The following is a 22,069-nucleotide window of genomic DNA, read 5'->3' as shown; positions in this document are numbered from 1 at the left end:
AAAGCCCAAATAGGCCCTTAAACTAATAGTTTTTTTCCTAGAAAAAAAATTGTATTAAAGGTTAAACTTTATATAAATAAAATTTAATATTAAAATCTTAATAAGAAAATTTAATAGATTTAAATTAGGTATCACCCGATAGTTTCCTTACATCGAATGTTTGGAAAGCATTTTCTCCTTTAATTTAGTGCTCGTAGTGGATCTCAAACTCCGGGAAGTCAATTCGGGCCACCGTGAAAGCAAACACCCTTCTCCATCCATTCGAATTCGAATCATATATCACAAATCGATCAAACCGAGGCCGGAAGCCGAAGAACGCTGAAAGCTTCCATCTTTCCCGCAATCTCGCTTGTCCGATCGGCGGCGGTCGCTCCGCGGCATAGAGACAAGGGGGAAGCAAATTCTTAAAAAGGCAAGCTTTGCTTTCTTTATCTTTTTGTTTTTTGGGATTATTCAAGAGAAGATTTTTCATGGTGATTGGAGGAGGAGAGGGGAGGAGGGAGGAAGATTCGTGAGCTAACAACCACACCGCACTGAGGCGCAGAGGCGCACGCACGAATCTTAGTAGGTCGCCGTCGTCTTATCGGGAATATCGATAGTATTAATGCTTCGGAACAATATTGTCGTATCCTCTCTCTCTCTCTCCCTCCCTCCCCTTCCTTTTATTTCTGTCTTGTGGAGCGATTGTTTGGGGACTTCTTTTGCGTGCAGGCCACGCCCGCCAAGGTTCAAGAAAGAAGGTTGCTTTAGCCATTATCATTGAGATTTTTGATCTAGTTTTTGTTTTAAGTGAGACGTTATGTGTGATGGTTGACTTGCTATTTACAAATTTTTCGGTATTGGGGATTGGAGAGTTTGTTCGACCTTGAATTGTCTCATCTTCTTTTAGCTGGGCTCTTACGTTTCCATGGACATATAAGAATAGCTCAAAGCTTGGTCAAGTTTAGTAACGCTGTTTCCTTAAAGTGAACGCTGCTTCCCGACAGCCCCCCTCTTTGTTTTAGTTCTCAAGGTTGGTTATCTATTGGTTTTTGGTTGAAACATCGAAGGATTCAGTAAGGCTTCTTGTTAAGCTTCCTCACTTTCTGTCTTTGCTGCTTTTGTGCAGAAATCATCCCTTTACCTTTGGTAAGCTGTATTTGATTTGTTTTCTTCATTATCTCATGAGAATTGGTTTGTCATGAAATCCTTACTCTACCAAGATTATTTAATTGATTAACTTAGGTTTCGTTCGGGACGGCTGTCTTACTGCTTCTTAAAATAGTTTTTTAAAACAAAAATTAAAATTTTTTACTAGAAAGCTGTTTTAAGAAGCAGTAAGAAAGCCATCCCAAACGAACCCTTAATTAGATTCCCATGGGGAATTTATGAATGAGCCGAAACGTCAGTGGTAGTTCCATGGATCTTTGATACTTCTTTTATGCTGTCTATTGTTTCTGCGGCAGCTTTTGTTGCTTATATATTCTGTTTTATTGAAGGGAAATAGGAGTTTGGTTAGTAGTTTAGCAACCTTTTTGGGTCAATTTGCAAGTTATTGATAAATACTTTTCCAATCTTCGTTCAGAGATGTTTTGTTTCTTCTTATAGTATCTCAATTTTATGTAGTGGTAGGCTGGTAGCATACTCATGATTAATTTCATGTAAATTAATTATATGATTGATAGCAATTACAGGGTGAGTGCAAACTGGTTGGCAGTTAGGGGGGAACCTTCAGTCATACGGTTTTAGTTATTAGCTAAATATAAAGATGCTCACTACTATTTACTATTGTATATTTCTTAAATAATTTGTTTATGTTATGTTTCTTGCATGAGGAAGAGGAAGCTCTTCTTCTTGATCTTGAATGAGAGGGAGGGAGAGGGAAGAGAGGGAGAGCTTGCACTGGAAAAAACCTTTCCTTTATTTGATGTGGGCTATTACAAGGGGCACTTCTTACATCAACTACTATGCTATTTATAGGCATTTACAAGGAGTGTGATAGATTGCGGATCAACCTAATCTAAAGTTGGACCAATACACAATAATCTCCATCTTAGCGCGCGTGCTACAATCCAAGAACCACCTATGCGCCTACTGCGATCTGACCGGCTCCCTGCACTTCTTACTCGATCAATACTTACTATTATGTAGCGACTTCAATTCACTTGTTCAAGGATATAACTCGTTCCTCATTGTGTTATCAACAAAGACCATCTTGTTGATAAAGTTATTCATTCTCTTATTTTTTAAATGAATTAATGACTTATTGAACGTGACATTCTACGAAATTCTCTAAAGTTGCAAAAATAAGCGTTGTGCTGAATTACTAGAAGTTAAGTCCTAAAGCTCAAACCGCCCCTTTGAGATGGGATCCGTGTTGAGCGAGAAAAGTTCATTCTATTGGACGGTTCTTTAGTATGATTGCCCTCATAAAGATAAAAACTTTTGCATGGCATCTGCATTAGATGATGACTTATTGTGAAAAGATATTACTAAGATAAATGGATGACTAAAACTTGAGACGACTGTCAACCGCTCAGCTTATCATACCAAATTTATAAATAGATCATTATAATCTTCATATACACTATTGTCTAAACACTCTTCTATGCTCTAGTAAAAGTATTCAAAATCTTTCCATGCTAGAGTAATGATGTTTTGTTTTACCATATTTTCTATACAAAAGAATATTCCCTATTTGTATTTCTTTTCCTAGCAACAACATCATATAAAGTTTAGAACGACTAAAATTGTTGATTATTTCAATATCACATGGCCTCTCTTCACCTTGTCCGTGCCAACTACATTATTCTTTAGCAAAGCCTCCAACACAACAGTTTGCTTATTCTTGGCTTCACCTTTCTCTATGAATGTTTCTACCTTGGTCATCTGAGCTTGAAGAGTTATAAATGTATAAGCAAAATCCCTCTGATTCAAACTCAACCATAGTTGACTACATTATTTATGTTATTCTAAAGGTGAGGAATTATATCATCTTTTTTTTATCGCCTCTTCTAAGACTGGAAGTAGAGCTTGAACTCACCTTATATTCTCATGCCTTCCAAGAGCCTCTGAAAGTCAAAACTCTCTCATACCCGATATGAGTTCTCACTTAGCTTCTCTAATTCATTTACATTCATAGCTAAGGCAACCTCTTTGGAGACCTCTATCTTGGCCATTCCAACGCTCTTGGCATCAATGCTGAGTTGAAGTTAGATTCTCCCCTTGCCAAAAGAGAACTTCGATAAATACTTATTTTCATGAAAATTCTCAAATTATTTAATTTTCTTTTCTAGTTTGGAGAATAGCTCAATCTGACTCCTTGTCAAGTGAAATTGAACTTGTTAGCATGAAACGTGTTCTTGCATCAAAGATTTATGAAGATAGCGATCAAAACATCATCAAGTAGCTTATGCAACCAACCTTATAAGATCCTTGGGCTAACATCATACACTGCTGTAATGATCTCTTATCTCGACAATAGAGGGTCTATATTGAATTCAATCAAAGCTTGGTCAAAATCTATCTTGTTAAGCATGGTTTCTTGTTTCGATTAAGGTACACGGCTCAAAATGCTTGATAAAGGTGTACTAAAGGATTCTTCCCTTATTGAGTCACAAGCTAGAGCTCGAGCTCAAATATTATACGAGCTCAAATATTATACAAGCTCAAGTTTGAGTTTGAAAAAGCTTGGTTTGTTGCTCTCGAGCTGACTCATGTTTTTTAAAATAAAATTTTATATAATATTTTCGACATTTAAAAAATTTAGAAGATGGAGATACATTATGTTGTTGTTATTTCCTACATTAAATGTTTTTTCGTTTTTAAATTAAAACCTATGCATGTATAGATGCTATCATTTCTTCCATTAAAGTAAGCCAACAATATTAATTTTTTTGCATCAAAGTTTCTTTAGTAGTAAGAAGCCGATAACATTAATTTTTTTCCCTTGAATAATTGAGTTGCACCCCTCCATCCAGCTCCATCTGTGATTTCTGCCTTGACGACTTCCGTCTATCCGTGATTTCTTCTCCAACGAGCTACCGCTGCAATGCCTTCTTGGCATCCTTCTTCAGCACCCACAAGCTTCTGTAATGAACTTGAGCTTATGTTTATTGTAATGAGCCGAACTCGAGCTCAATACATAAGTTCAACTTGAGCTTGATCTCGAGTTCGAGCTCATTGTTGATTGGTCAAACCAAGCTCAAGAAGGTGTGACTTTAGATCGACTCAACTCGCTTACACTCTAGAAAATGGTGGAAGAAGAATAAACTTGGACATAGCTAAAACTTTGAGTGCAAGAAATCCAAGAAGAAGGATTAAGAACATAAGCACTAAGTTGTGAAGCCTATTTCTCATTCTATGTAGAAAGCACGAGTGCATTTTAGGAATTTTATTATATTTCGGCTACATTGAACTTTTTATTATTAGGAGGAGATATCTTATATTTATATATAAAAAATTAGAGTTGGGATTCTCCATAATCAATGGTAAAATTAATAACGTAGCAATATGATGTAATCATCAATTAAGTGAACTTATATAAAATTTTTGTGTTGATTATTTTTTTATTTATTTATTTTCTTACTCTTCGTCTTGGCATAGGTTTTAGTGATTCCCATCACAAAAGAGCGTAAAGGGAAGCAAACTGGGATATTAAATCCTCTTTTTGGGCAAATTGTGGAAGACATGCACCTCCTTGAGTCATTTTGTACGATCACTTCAATAAGATTATCCATCAAATTGCATTATATATTTGATTTTTTTTCTTAATCATCATTTATAAAAAGGTTGACCTCTCAAAAAAATATTGGCGTCCCAAAGAAGGTTTGATTCCCAAAAATGGTCAACTTCTTAACAAAGGCCAACTTCCTAGTAAGGGCATTCTTTCTAACGAAGGCCAACTTTCTTCGCAACAAAGGCTAACTTCCCAACAAATTACAGCCTCAATGCAAGTTGTCTTGTTTTAGAAGTGTAACTAGATGATGATGTTCAGCTTCACAAATATGAAGCTGAGTACATAAATTAATAATTAGAAGTAAGATTTAAAGTTAATAACTTATCTCATTATAAGCAAATTTACAAAGAAAATATACTTTCATTCAGATAAAAAATTTCATAACATTGAAGTTAAGAAAAGCAAATACAAAAAAAGGGAACAAGAAATATGATTTAAGAACAAACTTCTAATAAAGAAACTAGAGCATCGTTGGACTCATCATACAACATCCTAGCTTCTCCTAGCAAACTACAAAATTTTAGTTTGAGAATGACTTCTCGACTTAGTTTCAAGAATGACTTCTTGACTTACTTTCAAGAATGATTTCTTGAGTAATCAGTAATGGTGTCGGTCTGGATAAATTAACACAACATAAAGTTGGAGTTCACTCAGGAAATCTCCATGAATGCCCTCATAAAAAAAGCTCCCATTCTCAATTTATTCACTTCTTGGTAAACTTTAGCAAGTTCATTAGGAAACTCATTAGGTCGAATACTCTACCGATTAAGCTAAGCTTCAATCACATTCAACCAAAATCCTGTGACTTCTCTAGAAATCTCAAACTGGATTATTCATTCGACAAACCTCACCTTCTTAGCCTCAGTGTCAACTTGAAGAGTAGCCATTGCATCCTTTAGATGCAATTTATGCAAGTAGCTACTCAAACTTATTAGCCTAATATTTCAATTATAGTTCTTTGATTGAAGTGCAAGTAATGAAAACCTTTGAAGTGGGCTCTTAGTCTCATATTTAGAGGTTCTAAATGTTGACATGACTAACATTTGTTGAACATCCAAATATCTTACCAACTATCCAAATATCCCTGATTCAAGGAACAAATATGAGAATTAAGGACCTGATATACACCAAAATGACTTGAATTAGGTTAATCAAGTCGTCATGAGAGCTTGAATCAAGTTTAGCAAGTCGTTGATCTTAAACCGGCTAAAGTTGCCTTTAACGTAGCTCTTACCAAGTTTAAAGTCACATAAAGCCTCAACTTGCCTAGAGCTGAAACGTGTCAAAGTCGCTCAGTGGATAGGTTCTACTCGGCCTTCAATCTCAAATATTGAACTTATCAAAGAGGCCATTAAAGTTAAATCATTTAAGGCAACCTCCTGAAGATCTTGACTACTCATTCAGAGCAATAACCTAAGGATTCAGTGTTCTCACCAGCATAATATGTCAAGGCTATATGACCTCTATTTAAAAGTCATTGAAGTTCTTGCCTGGTCGATGGTTAACGGTTAGACTCGGTATATGATAGGCTATTTTAAGTCTATTCATGTTATTGTCTTATTATTTTCTCATGTAGCTCATTATGTGTCACTGACCTTGATCATTAACTATTAGGGATGTTCATTTGGTTGGTTTGAATGGATTAGTTCACTTGAAAGCAAACCAAATCATAGTAGGTAGAACCAAACCAAACAACTGCAATATAGTTTGGTTTATTATATTCAATTTTGAATTCCTAATAAATGAAAATATTCTAATGTATTATGTTGATAAAATACAAAATGTATAGAATCATCAAAATATGGAGTATGAGTTTTAATTTAGGAAAAAAATTAGTTTATGGTTGAGCTTAATTTTTTATTTTTAAATTAAATTATTAACCCTAATTCAAATAATCCTTACTCCCAAACCAATAAAATAAATCATCCTTTGATAAACTGAACCAAATCAAGCAAATATGTTTGATAGTTTCGTTAAAATCTATGATGTAATTATGTATTTTTCGTAAAAATGCTGCCCCACTAAATCTATCTACATTCTTTGTTACATACTTCTCTCTCTCTCTCTCTCTCTCTCTCTCTCTCTCTCTCTCTCTCTCTCATTTCTTTTTGACTTACCCTATATTTCTAAGGGATCAATTGATTCTCCTATAATCTCTCTACCCTTTCTTCTTTGGGCTTGATCCTAATTTACAATAAGATCTTCTGGTCCCCAAAAAATATTGAATCCAAAAGTCATGGCTGTCAGAACGACTCAGTATTTTTTGTTTTCGCAATTACATTTTTCTATTTCCAAATGTTTCCTTTCTTTTTTTGCAATCTTTGTTAAGAATGTTTTTCTATTTTTGTAGATTTTAACTTTAAGTTGCCAAATTCTGTTTCAGAACTTTCGTGCATTGCCGAACAATAAGATTTAGAACTTGAGCTTTCCTCTACTGCATCTTGTTTTTCTATGGATGGTTATACTAGAAAAAAAGTAGTTGGTGGAGTTGGCTTATCTAGAAGTTCTGGTCTTTCTCTTAGAGATGTAAACCATGAGGGCAGAAGTTTCCAATGCTGCAACCGAATAGGGTGCAGCACTAGACAAAACTCCGTCCCAAACCTCCAAAGTACTGTTCCTGAGAAACCCAAATTCCTAAAACCTCCAATTCGTTTTAAAAACAACATTTCTTCAGCTGCAAGTTCTTCCAGGTCATTTTCATCCACCAGCAACTTCAGAAAATATTATCATGAACGGCAGAACCAAGCCGCCTCTATGAAAGAAGCATATTTAGCAGAAAGCAGCTACAGGCAAGCAGAGACTGGAGAAAATTTGAACTGGGAATCAGGGTTTGATGGAAGAATTGAGACTAGAATTTTGAATGATAATGATAGACCAATACTCCAGCGGTTCTCTACAACTGAACTGTCAAGTACTTCCAATGCTACATCTGCCTCAAGATATGGCAAGCAAATCAGTCGAAGGTTTGGATCTGCTATTCAGGACACTGCAAGTTCATTTCTTCGTCGATCTTCTAAGCTAAGATGTGGCACTCAAGTGCCTAAAACTAGTCCACCAGTGGTCAATGGTAGGCAACAAAGGTATAGTTTGAATAACCTAGGCTGTGCATCGATTTCTGATGTTCTTCCATCAGGTTCCTCCAATGGAGTTAATTCAAGAGTTATTTCAGTCAGAAGAAAGTTACAGGAAGGAGAAGGTTCTTCAAAGACAATTTTAGCTCAACCAGAGCGACAAGTGCCTCAAGAAGCATCAAGACAGACAAGAAACCATACTGGTAGGGATATTGCTGTCTCTGTGAGAACCCGGCATCATTCTTCTGGCATACAAAATAGAAGAATTAGATTGAGTGAGCCAGAATATGAGTCGACCATTCAATTGGCTGATCCTCTTTTGTTCCCACAACCATCCCATGCTCCAATATCTGCTCCTGAAGATGTTCAGGAGAGTTCACAAAATTCTTCATTTACTGGAAGATCAGATACAGGCAGTCGGAGCTCCCAAACAAGTTTACTTTCTGGTTCTGAAGATAGCGATGATTACCGGCGCTTCAACATTGAAGGAATTGCAGAGGTTGCTCTCCAAAAAGTTTTCTGAAAAATGACATTTTGCTGATCATGTACCTCAGATTAATTTCCCTACTCTTCTAAAAGTAACATTTCTTTGATTTATTTAGATTTTACTAGCATTGGAAAGGATCGAGCAAGATGAAGAGTTGACAGATGAGGTTTTTAATCTGTTATTGTGCTGCTAAGTATTCTTTTGCATCTAAACTGAAATGAAAGTTTCTCTTGCAGCAACTACTGGTGTTGGAAGCCAACTTATTCTTGGGAGGTTTGAACTTCTATGATCAACATAGAGATATGAGATTGGATATAGATAATATGACATATGAGGTATGTTCTCATGATTTAATTTTTGGCTTATATTTTCTTTAAACAGTATTTGTTTTTCTATTATTTGCATATTATGAAACTAGTATATTCTTTGCATGGAGAACCGGATTATATGTTCTATAAGTGAAATTTTTTATAATTGGCATATACAAATGTAATATTTCATTGGCGATGGCTTCTTAGATTAAAGTTTTATAGAGTTTCTGTTTTACAATAAGAGAAACCCAAACTGTATCAAGGTAAATTGAATCTCATTTGATTTGGAGCAGGAGCTTTTGGCTTTAGAGGAGGAAATGGGAACCGTGAGTACTGCCCTTTCTGAAGAGGCAATTTCTAAATGTCTCAAAAGAAGCATGTACAGGTCCAACTTCACCTTTCCAAGGATCTTTCGTCAAGGTGATGATCTTAAATGCAGCATTTGCCAGGTAAAATTTTTTCTTTTAGAATAAAAAATCTGACAGCTCATATAAACTTTTAATAGTGGTAAAGGATTTTTCGATGCTACCTGGCATGTTTATCCATTATTCTTTTCTAGTTGAAATCCCTTAGTCCACTTATGTTCGTGGAAGCAAAATCATCCAATCTGCAAATTGAAATAAACAAAAACATGTCAGAAATACGTTATGATTAAATAAATTCATGGTTTTCCTTCACGAAGTAAAAAAAATACACATTAACATGGGCTTTCTTATGGCTAATGTTTGAAATTTCTCTTTTAATTAACTCTTTTGGATGGGTTGATTGGTTCAGGAAGAGTACGTTATAGGAGAGGAAGTGGGAAGCTTATCGTGTGAGCATCGCTTTCATGTGGAGTGCATTGGTCAGTGGCTCAGACTAAAGAACTGGTGCCCAATTTGCAAAGCTGCAGCTGCAGCTGCAGCTGCTTCCTTCAAAAGCAAATCGCAATCCTGAATGTTATATGCTACTTCATTCAAAATTATTCTTCTCTTTAAACTTTTTTATCTGTTGGTGTACATATATGTCTCTGCTAACTTTCTCGCTGAAATAAAATTCTCATAAGACAGTTCAATGCTGTGTACATTTCAACATTGTTTGGGCATCAGTGAAAATGTTGATATGATGTGTTCTCATTGAAATTAAAGCTGGTTTCTTTAATTTTCCTGTATCTTTGTTTTATTGTATGATTGTTCAACTTAGTTACATAATCTTCCCTCAAATGGTTTTCTTTGGAAAAAAGTTGAACCTGGGCTGATAAAAAAAAAAGTTGAACCTGGGCTGGGGCTTTTTAGTCTGCTCATGTGAATGCTCATGTGACAACATGTAGCTTTAGGTTTCATTTAAGATAATTTTTTCTGACTTTCTACAATTTTTAGAAAATAATAAGAAAATTGTTCTAAATTTTGTTTGAGATGGCTTTCTTACTTCTTCATAAAGCAGTTTTCTAGTAGAAATTTTTTATTTTTTGTACTAAAAAACTGCTTTAAAAAACAGTAAGAAAATTGTCCTAAACAAAGCCTTAATCTTCAGTTCAAGCAGTTTACATCATTAGTATTGAATCAGGTTTTAAAATGAGAAGCTTTTAACACAAATTTAGAGGCTAAAATTTTCAGATTGGAGGACAAAATTTTCATGAAGAAATTCAACCAAAGTTTGGGAGCGCTCGCAGTAGTAGATGATACTATGTTCATCTATAAGGCTTAGGATAGAAGATTAAGCTTATAATGTGAGGAAAATGTTCTATAATGGTGAAGGATGAGCAATGTAAATGAACTTCGGTCAATGCAGGCGAATCTTTGTTACAGGACAAAAAAAAAAATCTCTTTTAAGACGTTTTAAATGCTTTCAAGTTGTTTTTCATATACTTATTTTACTTCATATCAAACATTTAAAATAACTGAAAAAATTACAGAGTTTTTTGGCATATTATTCATAAAAGGCGACAGAAAACATTCAGGTGATCAAGTTGAAGCTCAACTTGACATCTCCTGTTAAGTAACAGCTACGAGTTTATCCAAATGTCTCTACCTTCAGACAAAAAAAAAATTGTAGAGTATAATGGATTTTCTTGAACTCCACCAGTCTGCATCTCTGCTTCATAGTTATTGAATCTTCTCCAATTAAAAAAAAAAAAAACAGTTTTTGATAATTTATATGGGGTCTTTAGTATTAAGGAAGGACAGATACAAGAATACTTAAGCTAAGCAAATAAAAATCTAAATTTTTTTGTAAGTTTGGATCTATTACATGTAATAACAAATATAGATGATGACGAAACTAAATATGCAACAAGAGGTTAACATAAAAAACTAAATATAATTTTAATAAAATCATAACTAATCTGACCCTAAATTGTTGGATAAGATTAAAGATGATTATGATGAACCTCTTAAGATTAAAAAAGAAAAGGAAAAAAAATCAAAATTTTTTATGTATGTCAAGTAAATGAGTTAAAGTAGAATCAAACCCGAGTATAGTGCGGAAAAAATATAAAATACGTTAAGAGTAAGAGAGAAAATCAAATCAGGATGATAAAACACGAAGGAAAAAAGAAATTTATGATGGTTCAGCTTCTCCATAAGCTTGCATCTATTCTCCCAGCTCTTAGAAATTCCGCTCTATTCAACAACCATACAGATCAAAGCTATTACAAGCTTCACCATCCTTTTTCTTTATGCTTGGTCTTTTTTGCATGCTCTGGACCAACGCTCAAGACCTCAATACAACAAATACGCTTCCAAAGGCTTCCACTAACTCAAAGGAGCTTAGCAAGTAGGACCTTAAGTGACAAAAATAGTGATTGACAAGGAAGTAGCAAGTTATCAAGAGAAAGCTTTAGGTTCATCATCAGGCAAGAGATCAAAACATGCAACAACAAAGGGGCTATTTATAGAAATTAGTGGGCTAAAATGGAAACAAAATCATGCAAAGAAATTTTGGAGGCAATTTCAAATTAAAGTTATTCAAGCACAAGTATGCTAGACCTAATCTAATTAAAATTGTGGGCAAATGAGACAAGGAGCCGTTATGGAAGATCCTTAGCTAGCAAGAGTTAAAAGAAGGTTTGGGGACCACTTGTATGATCATGAATCACCGTTAGAAAAGTAAATATGTAAGCTACAATAGATTTTAGATTGGAAAGAAGTCCTCATTCACCTGGACCCCCTATATGGTTAGAACCACCCCCTACATACTCCTTTGTCTGTCTCCACCTTTCTTATGACCATCATCACCCCGTAGCAGTATGTGTCCACTAGCTTCACCCTTGATTGGTCCACGACCTAGTTATGTCTGTCATGTCTAAATGCAGCTCTTTTTCCTCCTCCACTACCACCTCCCTCCTCAATTTCCTCGTCATGACAAATGGTGAGAACCTGAAGATTTTAGTCCTTACACTTGTGCCCAAGTGTATACCTGTGGGCTCCGAAAATTCGCGCCCCAGCCTCCCTCGCCTTTCAGAGGAATTTTAATGAATTAAGTTCCCAGATAAAGTTTAGGAAGGCAGATTAGGTTTGTAGATAAGACACTACCCAGATATTTCACCCTCATTTTGCGAGGACTTTATGATTTGAGTTCTAGTTTTCTATAGGCGCAAGCCCCTATAATTAATTACCCCTCCCGATGTCGAGAGAACTTTCGATTAAGGCTAGTCGTCAATAAGATACGTATAAATACGTGCATCTGGCATATAGTAGCAGCATGAGCTTAGATATTTGAAAATAGTTGAAAATTTGAAGGTTTGATATTTAAAAAAAAAAATTCATCATCTTGCACTTAAAGCATATGTTGGGGGAATGGATGATGGGCCCGATCAAGATCTTATGGTTCCGTCGTCCCGGGAGATCATGGACCCTAGTCCACTTAATCAAACGACATAGTTGACCAAACCTAACCAAAGGATTTTTATCGGCATTCATGAGTTGTTTTATCCAATAGTACCTAGTAGACTTGCGGTAGATGTTTTCGTAAGGGGGCATATTCGAGCCAGAAATTTAAATCCACCTTAGCTAATAGAGGGCTTTAAGCCCTATTGATTATATCCTATTGATTCTTATCTTAAGAATTTGATGCCATTGAACCATAATTTAGTGGCACCATTTCACGGCAAACCATCTGATTCAGAGGGCCATAGTCATAATTGTTTACCTGCGATGACATTTGGAGGCAAAACTGTCGATTAGAGGACACGTGTCATGTCATTGCTGGCAGGAGTCTATTTGAGAATAAATTATAGTGATATTCTCGACCATACATTAGCTCTTTATGAGCTGGAGTAGTTTTCAATTTGAACCCGCCCTTCTTGCAAACCAACCCCCTTCTCCACTCAGCCGTAGAGATAATACAGCATAAAGCTTTTTTTTTTTTTTAATATTATAACTCAGCTTGCAGCGGATTTGCGATAGAAATTTTCGACGCAAATTCGTCATAGAGGGATTTGTGCCCTATTGATTATATCCTATTGATTTATATCTTAAGAATTTGATGCCATTGAACTATAATTTAGTGGCGCCATTTCGCGGCAAACCATCCGGTTCAGAGGGTCCCAGTAATAAATGTTTACCTACGATGCCATTTAGAGGCAAAATTGTCGGTTAGAGGACACGTGCCACATCCTTGCTGGCAGGAGACTATTTGAAAATAAATTATAGTGATATTCTCGATAAGACATTAGCTCTTTGTGAGCCAGAGTACTTTTCAATTTGAACCTGCCCCTCTTGCAAACCAACCCCCTTCACTCAGCCGCGAAGATAATAAAATAGAAAGCTTTTTCTTTAATATTATAATTCAACTTGCAGCGGATTTGCGACAGCAATTTTCATCGCAAATTCGTCACAGAGGGCTTTGTGCCCTATTAATTATATCATATTGATTCATATCTTAAGGATTTGATGCCATTGAATCATAATTTAGTGGCATCATTTTGCAACAAACCACCCGGTTCAGAGGGCCCCAGCCATAGCTGTTTACCTGCAATGTCATTTGGAGGCAAAACTGTCGATTAGAGGACATGTGCCACATCCTTGCTGGCAGGAGACTATTTGAGAATAAATTATAATGATATTCTTGACCAGACATTAGCTCTTTGTGAGCTGGAGTAGTTTTCAATTTGAACATGCCCTTCTTGCAAACCAACCCCCTTCTCCACTCGGACGCAGATATAATACAACAGAAAGCTTTTTTTTTTTAATATTATAACTCAACTTGTAGTGGATTTGCGACGGTAATTTTTGTCGAAAATTCATTACAAAATAATCGTAAAAAATTTCCATCGAAAATCCATAGCCATTTTCTACAAAAAAAAATCCGTCATGAAGTCCGCCGCAAATCCGTAACTTTCTTGTAGTGACATCCATGACTAAAGCAAAAAGATATGGGCTAAGGCTAATCCTTGATGTGATCTAATTGAAATAGAGAAATATTGGTCAAATCACCTTGTGTTTGAACACAAGTAACGACTCTTGCAAGCATATCTTTAATGACTTGAATATAAGCATCATTAACCTTTTTCTTTTCTATAACTCTCCATAACACTTCTCTTGGAACTTATCATATACTTTCTCTAAATCGATAAATATCATATGTAGATCCTCCTTATTCTCTCTATACTTCTCCATCAAACCTCTCAATAAATGTATAGCTTCCATAGTATCACGTCTTAACATATGCTCCATAACTCTCCCATAGTTTTAAAGTATGGCACATTAACTTGATTCCTCTATAATTCACACAATCTTATGCATCACACTTATTCTTAAAAATATGGATCAACAAAATCATTCTCCACTCATTTGTCATCTCTTTTGTTTTCAAAATAATATTAAAAAGTTTAGTAAGCAAAAAAATTCCTTCATCTCCTAAGCATTTCCACACCTCTATTGAAACATCATCAGGTCCAACCTCTTTTTCATACTTTTTTTAAAGCCTCTCTAATTTCGGTTTAACTAATACACCGATAAAAATAAAAATATTTATTTTCATTTGGGGTGCTAATTTCACTAAAGTCAATTGTATTCTTAAAATTTTCATTGAAAAGCTTAGCAAAATATCTCATCCACATTTATTGAATATCATCTTTTAATAAAATCACTTTTTAATCTTCATCATTAATGCTCTTCAATTGAACTAAATCTTTACTACTCTTATTTCTTTGTTTGACTAACTTGTAAATATATCTTTTGTCCTCCTTAGTATATAATATATTACATAAATAATTAACAACTAAAATCGTTGCATCGCATATTGCATTCTTAGACTCCTTACGAATAATTTTTATATCTTTCCCAATTATCAAAGTTTTAAATCTAAACCAATTTTTTATAACAAAACTTCTTATTTTTTATCTTTTGAGAGGGTTGATGGACAGGTTTAGAGAGAATACGGAGGATATACATATGATATTTATTGATTTAGAGAAAGCATATGATATAGTTCTAAGAGAAGTGCTATGAAGAGTTCTAGAAAAGAAAGAGGTATAGTGCTTATATTCAAGTCATTAGGGATATGTATGCAGGAGTTGTTACTTATGTTCAAACACAAGGTGGTTTGACCAAGTATTTTCAAATTTCAATTGGATTACATCAAGGATCAGCATGAAGCCCTTATCTATTTTCTTTAGTCATGGATGTTTTTACTAGACATTTGCAAGAGGATGTACCCCGGCGTATGCTTTTTGTTGATGATATTCTTCTTGTTGATAAGACTAGAGAGGTAGTTGAAGGCAAACTATAATTATAGAGGTCAACTTTAGAGTTTAAAAGTTTTTGTTTGAGTAGATCTAAAATCGAATACATGGAGCGTAATTTTAGTATTAATAGATCTAGTGGGGGGCTTGTGACATTGAGCGATTAAGTCACTAATAAGTGTACTCGTTTTAGATATATTGAATCTATTGTTCAGAGTGATGGTGAAAAATATGGGAATATTATTAATAGAATTCAAGTTAGATGTGGTTGAAGTGGAGCAATGTTTCGGATTTGTTGTGTGATAGAAAAGTACCACTCAAACTTATGAGAAAATTTTATAAGATGGCGATGAGACCTATAATGCTTTATGGTGCAAAAAGTTGGCCATTAAAAGAGAAGCATGATATTAAGTTAAGTATTGTTGAGATGAGGATGCTCAGGTGAATGAGTGGATTTAATCTTAGAGACAGGATACGAAACGAGTATATCTGTGAAAAGGTTGGAGTAGCTCCAATGACACATAAGATTAGAGAGAGTTACCTTACATGATTTGGTAATGTAAAATGGCGGCCTTTTAATGATCCTGTTAGGAGAGTATATATATATTAGATTTGACCTATGTTAAGAAAGGTAGAAGTGGAACTAAAAAGATTTGGTTGAAAAATATTAGAAATGATCATTCTTTATTAGATTTAAATGAGAATTTGATTCTTAACATGGAGTATGTTAGGAGAGTATATATATTCGTTTTTATGTTTTTAAAAAAGAAAACCACGAAAGCTCCCAAATATTTAGAATTTTTGTGGAATAAAACTTTTAGTACCTATTGAGAAAGAAAAACGAAAAACAAACGATTATGATGAAAATTGGTTTTGGAGGACGTCGTATTCTCTGAAGGTCCAATGAAAAATAAGAAAAAATTAAGAGTAAAATGTAATTTACTTACCTTATAATTGCTTTTCAATGTATATTATTAGACAATATATATTTTGGTGAGCTTAATTTTTTAATAGAGAAATCTATCGTAAAGGGAAATACAACAGAATTATTTTCACCTTCAAGGTAGATCAAGTTCTCAAACAAGTCCCATTGGTTCAATGAAGAATTTATAAGCTGGGCAGCAATGATTTTTGTATTTTTTGTGATGTTTTACACACATTAACTAAGAATATATTCTTCAAAAATTTATATGTCGAATGCCATGAAAATGTATGCTTCTATAATCAACTATACAGAATTTTATATAACATAATAATTTTTGGAAGTTAATTTATTTTCTCGCATGTAATATATAGTTGTGTATGAGGGGTATTTTTCAAAAAATATTATTTTTTTCCTAATCTTTTTTATGGCTGGTAAATTTTTTTTGCTAATACACACTGTGTATTGCTATGTATTGTTGTGTATTGTTATGTATTCAAGCTTATATGAATACACAATATTTTATTATTCATTTGAATGCTTTTGGAGCTTTTACACAGCTATGTATTAGAGAAATTATATTGAAAAATATAATTTTTTTGCTAACACGCACTGTGTATTGCTATGTATTAGTGTGTATTTTTATGTATTCAAGCTTATATGAATATATATTATTTTTTTCATTTAAAAACTATTTTAACTTTTACACAACTCTGCATTAGTGAAATTATGTTAAAAAATATGATTCTTTGTTAATACGTACAGTGTATTACTGTGTATTACTATGTATTCAAGCTAATATGAATATACAATATTTTATTTGTTCATTTGAAAGATTTTTGAGCTTTTATACAGCTATGTAATAGAAAAATTATATTGAAAAATGTGATTTTTTGTTAATACATACTGTGCATTGCTATGTATTATTTTGTATTATTGTGTATTATTATGTTGTACTATATATTGTTATATATTATTATATATTATTATATATTGTTATATATTGTTGTGCATCTTTATGTATTACTGTGTATTAATATGTATTTTTGTATACTGTTGTGAATTATTGTGTAAGTCAGATTAAATTTATAAAGATAATTTTTCTGCTATTGAATTTATTTTAAGATAAGAATAATATGAGTTGATTAATTGACTAGTCATATATTATGTCTTTGTAAAACAAATTTAATTGGTAGATAAATTTTAATTAGAACATATGGACTTAGATTTGATAAAACATTACAATACACAATATCAAGCAACAGAAAATCACATTTTTTCTCTAATAAACATAAATACATAACAATACACATTATAGATTTATATATGCTTGACTACATAGCAATACACATCAATACATAGTGTGTATTAAAAAAAATCATATTTTTTAACATAATTTTCTTAATACACAATGATGTAAAAATTTAAAAAGCTTTCAAATGAAAAAAATTAAATATTGTAGATTTATATAAGCATAAATACATAATAATACACAACAATACATCAATATATAATTTATATTAGCAAAAAAATCATATTTTTTAGCATAATCTCTAATACACAATTGTGTAAAAGTTCAAAAAGCATTCAAATGAATAAATAAAAATTGTGTATTCATATAAGCTTGAATACATAACAATACACAGCAATACATAGTGCGTATTAGCAAAAAAAAATATTTTTAAATATAATTTCTTTAATACACAGCTGTGTAAAAGTTCAAAAAAATATTAAATAAACAAATAAAATATTGTATATTTATATATACTTTATTAACACATAATAATACACAGCAATACATAATATTTATTACTAAATATATATATATTTTTCAACATAATCTCTTTAATGTACAGTTGTTTAAAAGCTTAAAAAGCTTTCAAATAAACATATAAAATATTGCATATTCATATAAACTTGAATACATAATAATAAACACCAATACATAGTGTGTATTAGCAAAAAAATTATATTTTTAACATAATTTTTCTTATACACAATTGTATGAAAGCACACATAATTTTTTAAATAAAAGAATAAAATATTGTGTATTCATATAAACTTGAATACATAGCAATACACAATAATACATAGCATTACACAGTGCATATTAGCAAAAAAATTATATTTTTTAAAATAATTTCTCTAATACACAGTTGTATAAAAACTCAAAAAAAATTTAAATGAACAAATAAAATATTGTATATTCATATAAACTTGAATACATATCAATACACACTAATACACGTCAATATACAATGTGTATTAACAAAATAATCACATTTTTCAATATAATTTTTATAATACATAGCTATGTAAAAACTTAAAAAGCTTTCAAATGAATAAATAAAATATTATGTATTTATATAAACTTGAATACATAACAATACACACCAATACATATCAATATATAATGAGTATTAGCAAAAAAATCACGTTTATCAACATAATTTTTCTAATACATAGCTGTGTAAAAGCTTAAAAAACTTTCAGATGAACAAATAAAATATTGTATATTCATATAAGCTTGAATACATAACAATACACACGATTACACCGTGCGTATTTGCAAAAAAATAATCCAGCCACAAAAAAGATTAGAAAAAAAAATAACATTTAAAAATGTCCCTTATACCCTACTATGCATTAGACATATGAGAGAATAAATGAAATTTCAAAAAATTATTATTATACATAAAATTTTACATAGTTAATTTATGCAAGCATTCTTTTTCGCAACATTCAACATATAAATTTTTGAAGAATACATTCTAAGTTAATGTGTGTGAAACATCATAAAAAATACATAAATCATTGCCGCCCAGTTTATAAATTCCTCGTTGAAATTTGGGGCTTGTTTGAGAACTTGATTTGCCTTGAAGGTGAACACAGTTCTGTTGTATTTACCTCTACGACATCTTTCTCTATTGAAAAATTAAACTCAACAAAACATATATTGCCTGATAATATATATTGAAAAGAAATTATTAGGTAATTAAATTACTTCTTACTCTTAAGTTTTTCCTTCTTTTTCATTGGCCTTTTAGACAATGCGACATCCTCAAAACTAATTTTCATCTTCATATCATGTTTCTCATTTTTCTCTATCAACAAGTACAAAAAATTTTATTCTACAAAAACCCTAAATATTTGGGAGCTTTTGCGGGGTTTTTTTTTTTAACATAAAAATGAGTGGGCTGCCACAATTTCAAAATTTTCACGATTGGGCTAAGTCGGGTCATCGGGTCATAAAAAAAGTAAGAAATCCATGTGTCTTAATTTAATTGAAGTCCAGATGTAAAACTACATCCAAATCCGCAACTAATAATTTCTCCTTAACATGACACAATGGAGAAAAAAGATTCATGTAGCCAACCTCACGTAGTGGGATAAAGGCTTGATGTTGTTGTTGTTGTTGTTCTTGTATATTTTGATTCTGACATCAACTATTTTTATAATTAAGAGTATTTTCCTTTGATTGTTCAAACATGTCTTTGCAATATTTTTAATATCACTAACTACTTTTTCTCATATAATCTTAGCTTCCTCATACACGAACAAAATCTTAAGATCTAGAACCTTACTCTCAAAAATATTTTGTTAATATTCTTTAAATACCCCCATCTAATCATAAAAAATCTAAATCTCCCTAAAAAGGGGGATTTACATACATACCACTTTATTTCATACTATTTACATATCTAACACCTAAAACTTTAATATTGCATGTTTATCACCCATAGAACAAATATGGAAATATGGAGTAAAATATTAAAATTTATAGGGTGCTATGGGTGACAAAAATGAAATATATAAGTGGTATATTTGATATTAAAATTTTATTGAATGGTAAGATTGTAATATTAAAATTTTGGTGTTAGATATGTAAATAATATGAAATAAAGTGGTATGTATGTAAATCTCCCTAAAAAAGATAATTTGTTCATTCAGCTATTTCTTTTTTTTTTTTTTCTCCATGCCAAGTAATCATAAAAATGGCTGCAAAAAGTTGATGATGATGATGATGACTTCTCCAATCGCGTTATTATACAGCCTTAGCAATTATCTAGATCAATATGCTTTAGTGAGTTTTTACAGTACGCACCAAGTATTATGAACAAAAAAAGATCTTGACTAAGTAAGCCTCATTTAGGCATTTAGCAACCCCATGAATAATCATACTCTCAACTACTAGCATTCCAGCTAATAAAAGATGAAGTAGAAACGTTTCTGATCAATCTCTGCAGCACATTAACTAGAATTACTAGAAACTTACCTCACTGATGAGCAGAACAAGGTTGTGGCAAGTACTAAAACACGGTCTACGACAATTTCCTCATTAAAGAAGTCTGATTCCACGACCTTCTGTTTCACAAGGAAAATCATAGAAATCAAAAGGAAAACCATTAGCACACAAACAAATGTAATGAGGTTTTATAAGAGGATCATCCATATAATTGTTGTTATAAAGCCTGAAAAAGTCTCATTACCAAAATCTGCAAACATGGGATTGGGTACTGAAAAAAATACATTCATTTATATTCACTTTATGGGCCATCCTTCTTCATTGAGTTTGTCACTTTTTGACTCCATATGAACAAAGCTGCGAATCTACTTCAATTTCATTGGTCTGCATGAGTATTTTACCAAATCAGCTAAAGAAAATGTAATGAATTACTCTGTTTAGATGCATTTTTTTAGGTAAGGGTGAACTGAAGTAGATTCACATTCTTGTACCCCACAAAAGGGCCAATTGTGATTAATCTGCGCAATGGGCATGAATCCCAGAGCAACAATCAACTGATCTGCGTGGATGGAGGCACCCAGGTCTAATTGACCGGTCCTTGATCAGGATTGTCTAATGGATGTGTAGGGTGAGGGTGGCGGAATTGGTTGTCTGGCCTTCTTTGTCACTGTTGGAAATAGGCAAAGATGGCAGAAGGAGATGATTAGAAGCGAGTAGGCTTGAGAGAGGTGAAGAACAACTACATTAAGTAGGTGGCCATGGAAAGGTTGAATATCTCTACCACTGCCACTAAAAGATTCTCTAAGTAGATTTTTGGCCATTCAAACTGTCATTGGATCCAATGTATATAATGGAAGACCTTGGACTTCCCAAAAGTCATGAGAAAATTTTTGGGAGATTCCTCGATCTCCTCAATATTGTTCATCATTCAAATGCAGGCATCAACGACAGTATTCACATGACTTTCTTCTTCCCTGCCATTATTCAACACCTCTCAACACCATGCATTGTTGACTACAGATATAGCCTCTATGCCTATCATCAAATAACAAAGAAGGTCAGATCCGAGATTTCTACATGTAATCATCAAATGTAAGAATAATATTTGAGATCTGGTGGCCATGGAGGAAGGTGGCTACCATGAACCTTCCTAAATGTATTCGAGATAACCATAATGATTGGTTTGGGCAAGGCCTGGATCAAGAAAACAATATATATTAAAATGAGGCTGATTTAGGTCTGGGACGGCTTTCTTTTTGCTTCTTCAAGCATCTTTCTAGTACAAAAATTTTAATTTTTCTACTAAGAATTTGCTTTAAAAAGCAATAAGAAAGTCGTCCCAAATGAAGCCTAAATCTCAATCTAAATCATCTAATCCATGCTCCAAGATATTCATGTAATTCATCATGAAAAGAAGCAAGGTGTCTATGAGGTACCCCACAAGAAACATATTATAAAGCAAGGTGTAGATCATTCATCTTGTCGTCAATACAACACTCGGAGACCAATTAGTGCTCTACATGATAACAGATTGGGGGATACCATGGGAATCCTTAAATGACACTACGAACAAATCATTAAAAAGCTATCATGCATGCTTCAATATTACAACAACCAACACCATCAGATTGTAATCTCTCAAAAGCAAATT

At 32.9% G+C, this 22,069-nt stretch overlaps 1 protein-coding gene and 1 long non-coding RNA gene across 6 annotated transcripts; one reads left to right on the top strand and one right to left on the bottom strand.

The window, feature by feature from the left end:
- Positions 1-247: 247 nt before the first annotated feature.
- On the top strand, positions 248-9,726 carry LOC110111336 (E3 ubiquitin-protein ligase MBR2). 5 transcript variants are annotated; one of them, XM_028698993.1, is made up of 7 exons: positions 248-412; positions 7,101-7,784; positions 7,851-8,287; positions 8,391-8,441; positions 8,512-8,610; positions 8,880-9,035; positions 9,361-9,726. In XM_028698993.1, exons 2-7 carry the CDS (start codon positions 7,169-7,171, stop codon positions 9,520-9,522), a joined length of 1,521 nt encoding a protein of 506 aa, XP_028554826.1. In that variant the 5' UTR covers positions 248-412; positions 7,101-7,168; the 3' UTR covers positions 9,523-9,726. The 5 variants fall into 5 exon arrangements, with proteins under 5 accessions (XP_028554826.1, XP_020698813.1, XP_020698830.1 ...); XM_020843154.2 differs by having other exon boundaries at positions 249-412; positions 7,101-8,287; XM_020843171.2 differs by lacking the exon at positions 248-412 and adding an exon at positions 576-740 and having other exon boundaries at positions 7,101-8,287.
- On the bottom strand, positions 8,200-21,348 carry LOC114580678. Its single transcript, XR_003702203.1, has 4 exons — positions 20,663-21,348; positions 20,449-20,537; positions 9,116-9,193; positions 8,200-8,307 (listed from the first exon to the last, which is right to left on the bottom strand). It is a non-coding gene; the product is annotated as an uncharacterized LOC114580678 (long non-coding RNA).
- Positions 21,349-22,069: the final 721 nt, after the last annotated feature.

Source organism: Dendrobium catenatum, unplaced genomic scaffold (assembly GCF_001605985.2).
Source record: "Dendrobium catenatum unplaced genomic scaffold, ASM160598v2 fragScaff_scaffold_1199, whole genome shotgun sequence".
Lineage (NCBI taxonomy): Eukaryota > Viridiplantae > Streptophyta > Magnoliopsida > Asparagales > Orchidaceae > Dendrobium > Dendrobium catenatum.
The sequence above is the reverse complement of the archived record's forward strand: the minus strand, read 5'-3'. Positions and strand labels throughout refer to the sequence as shown.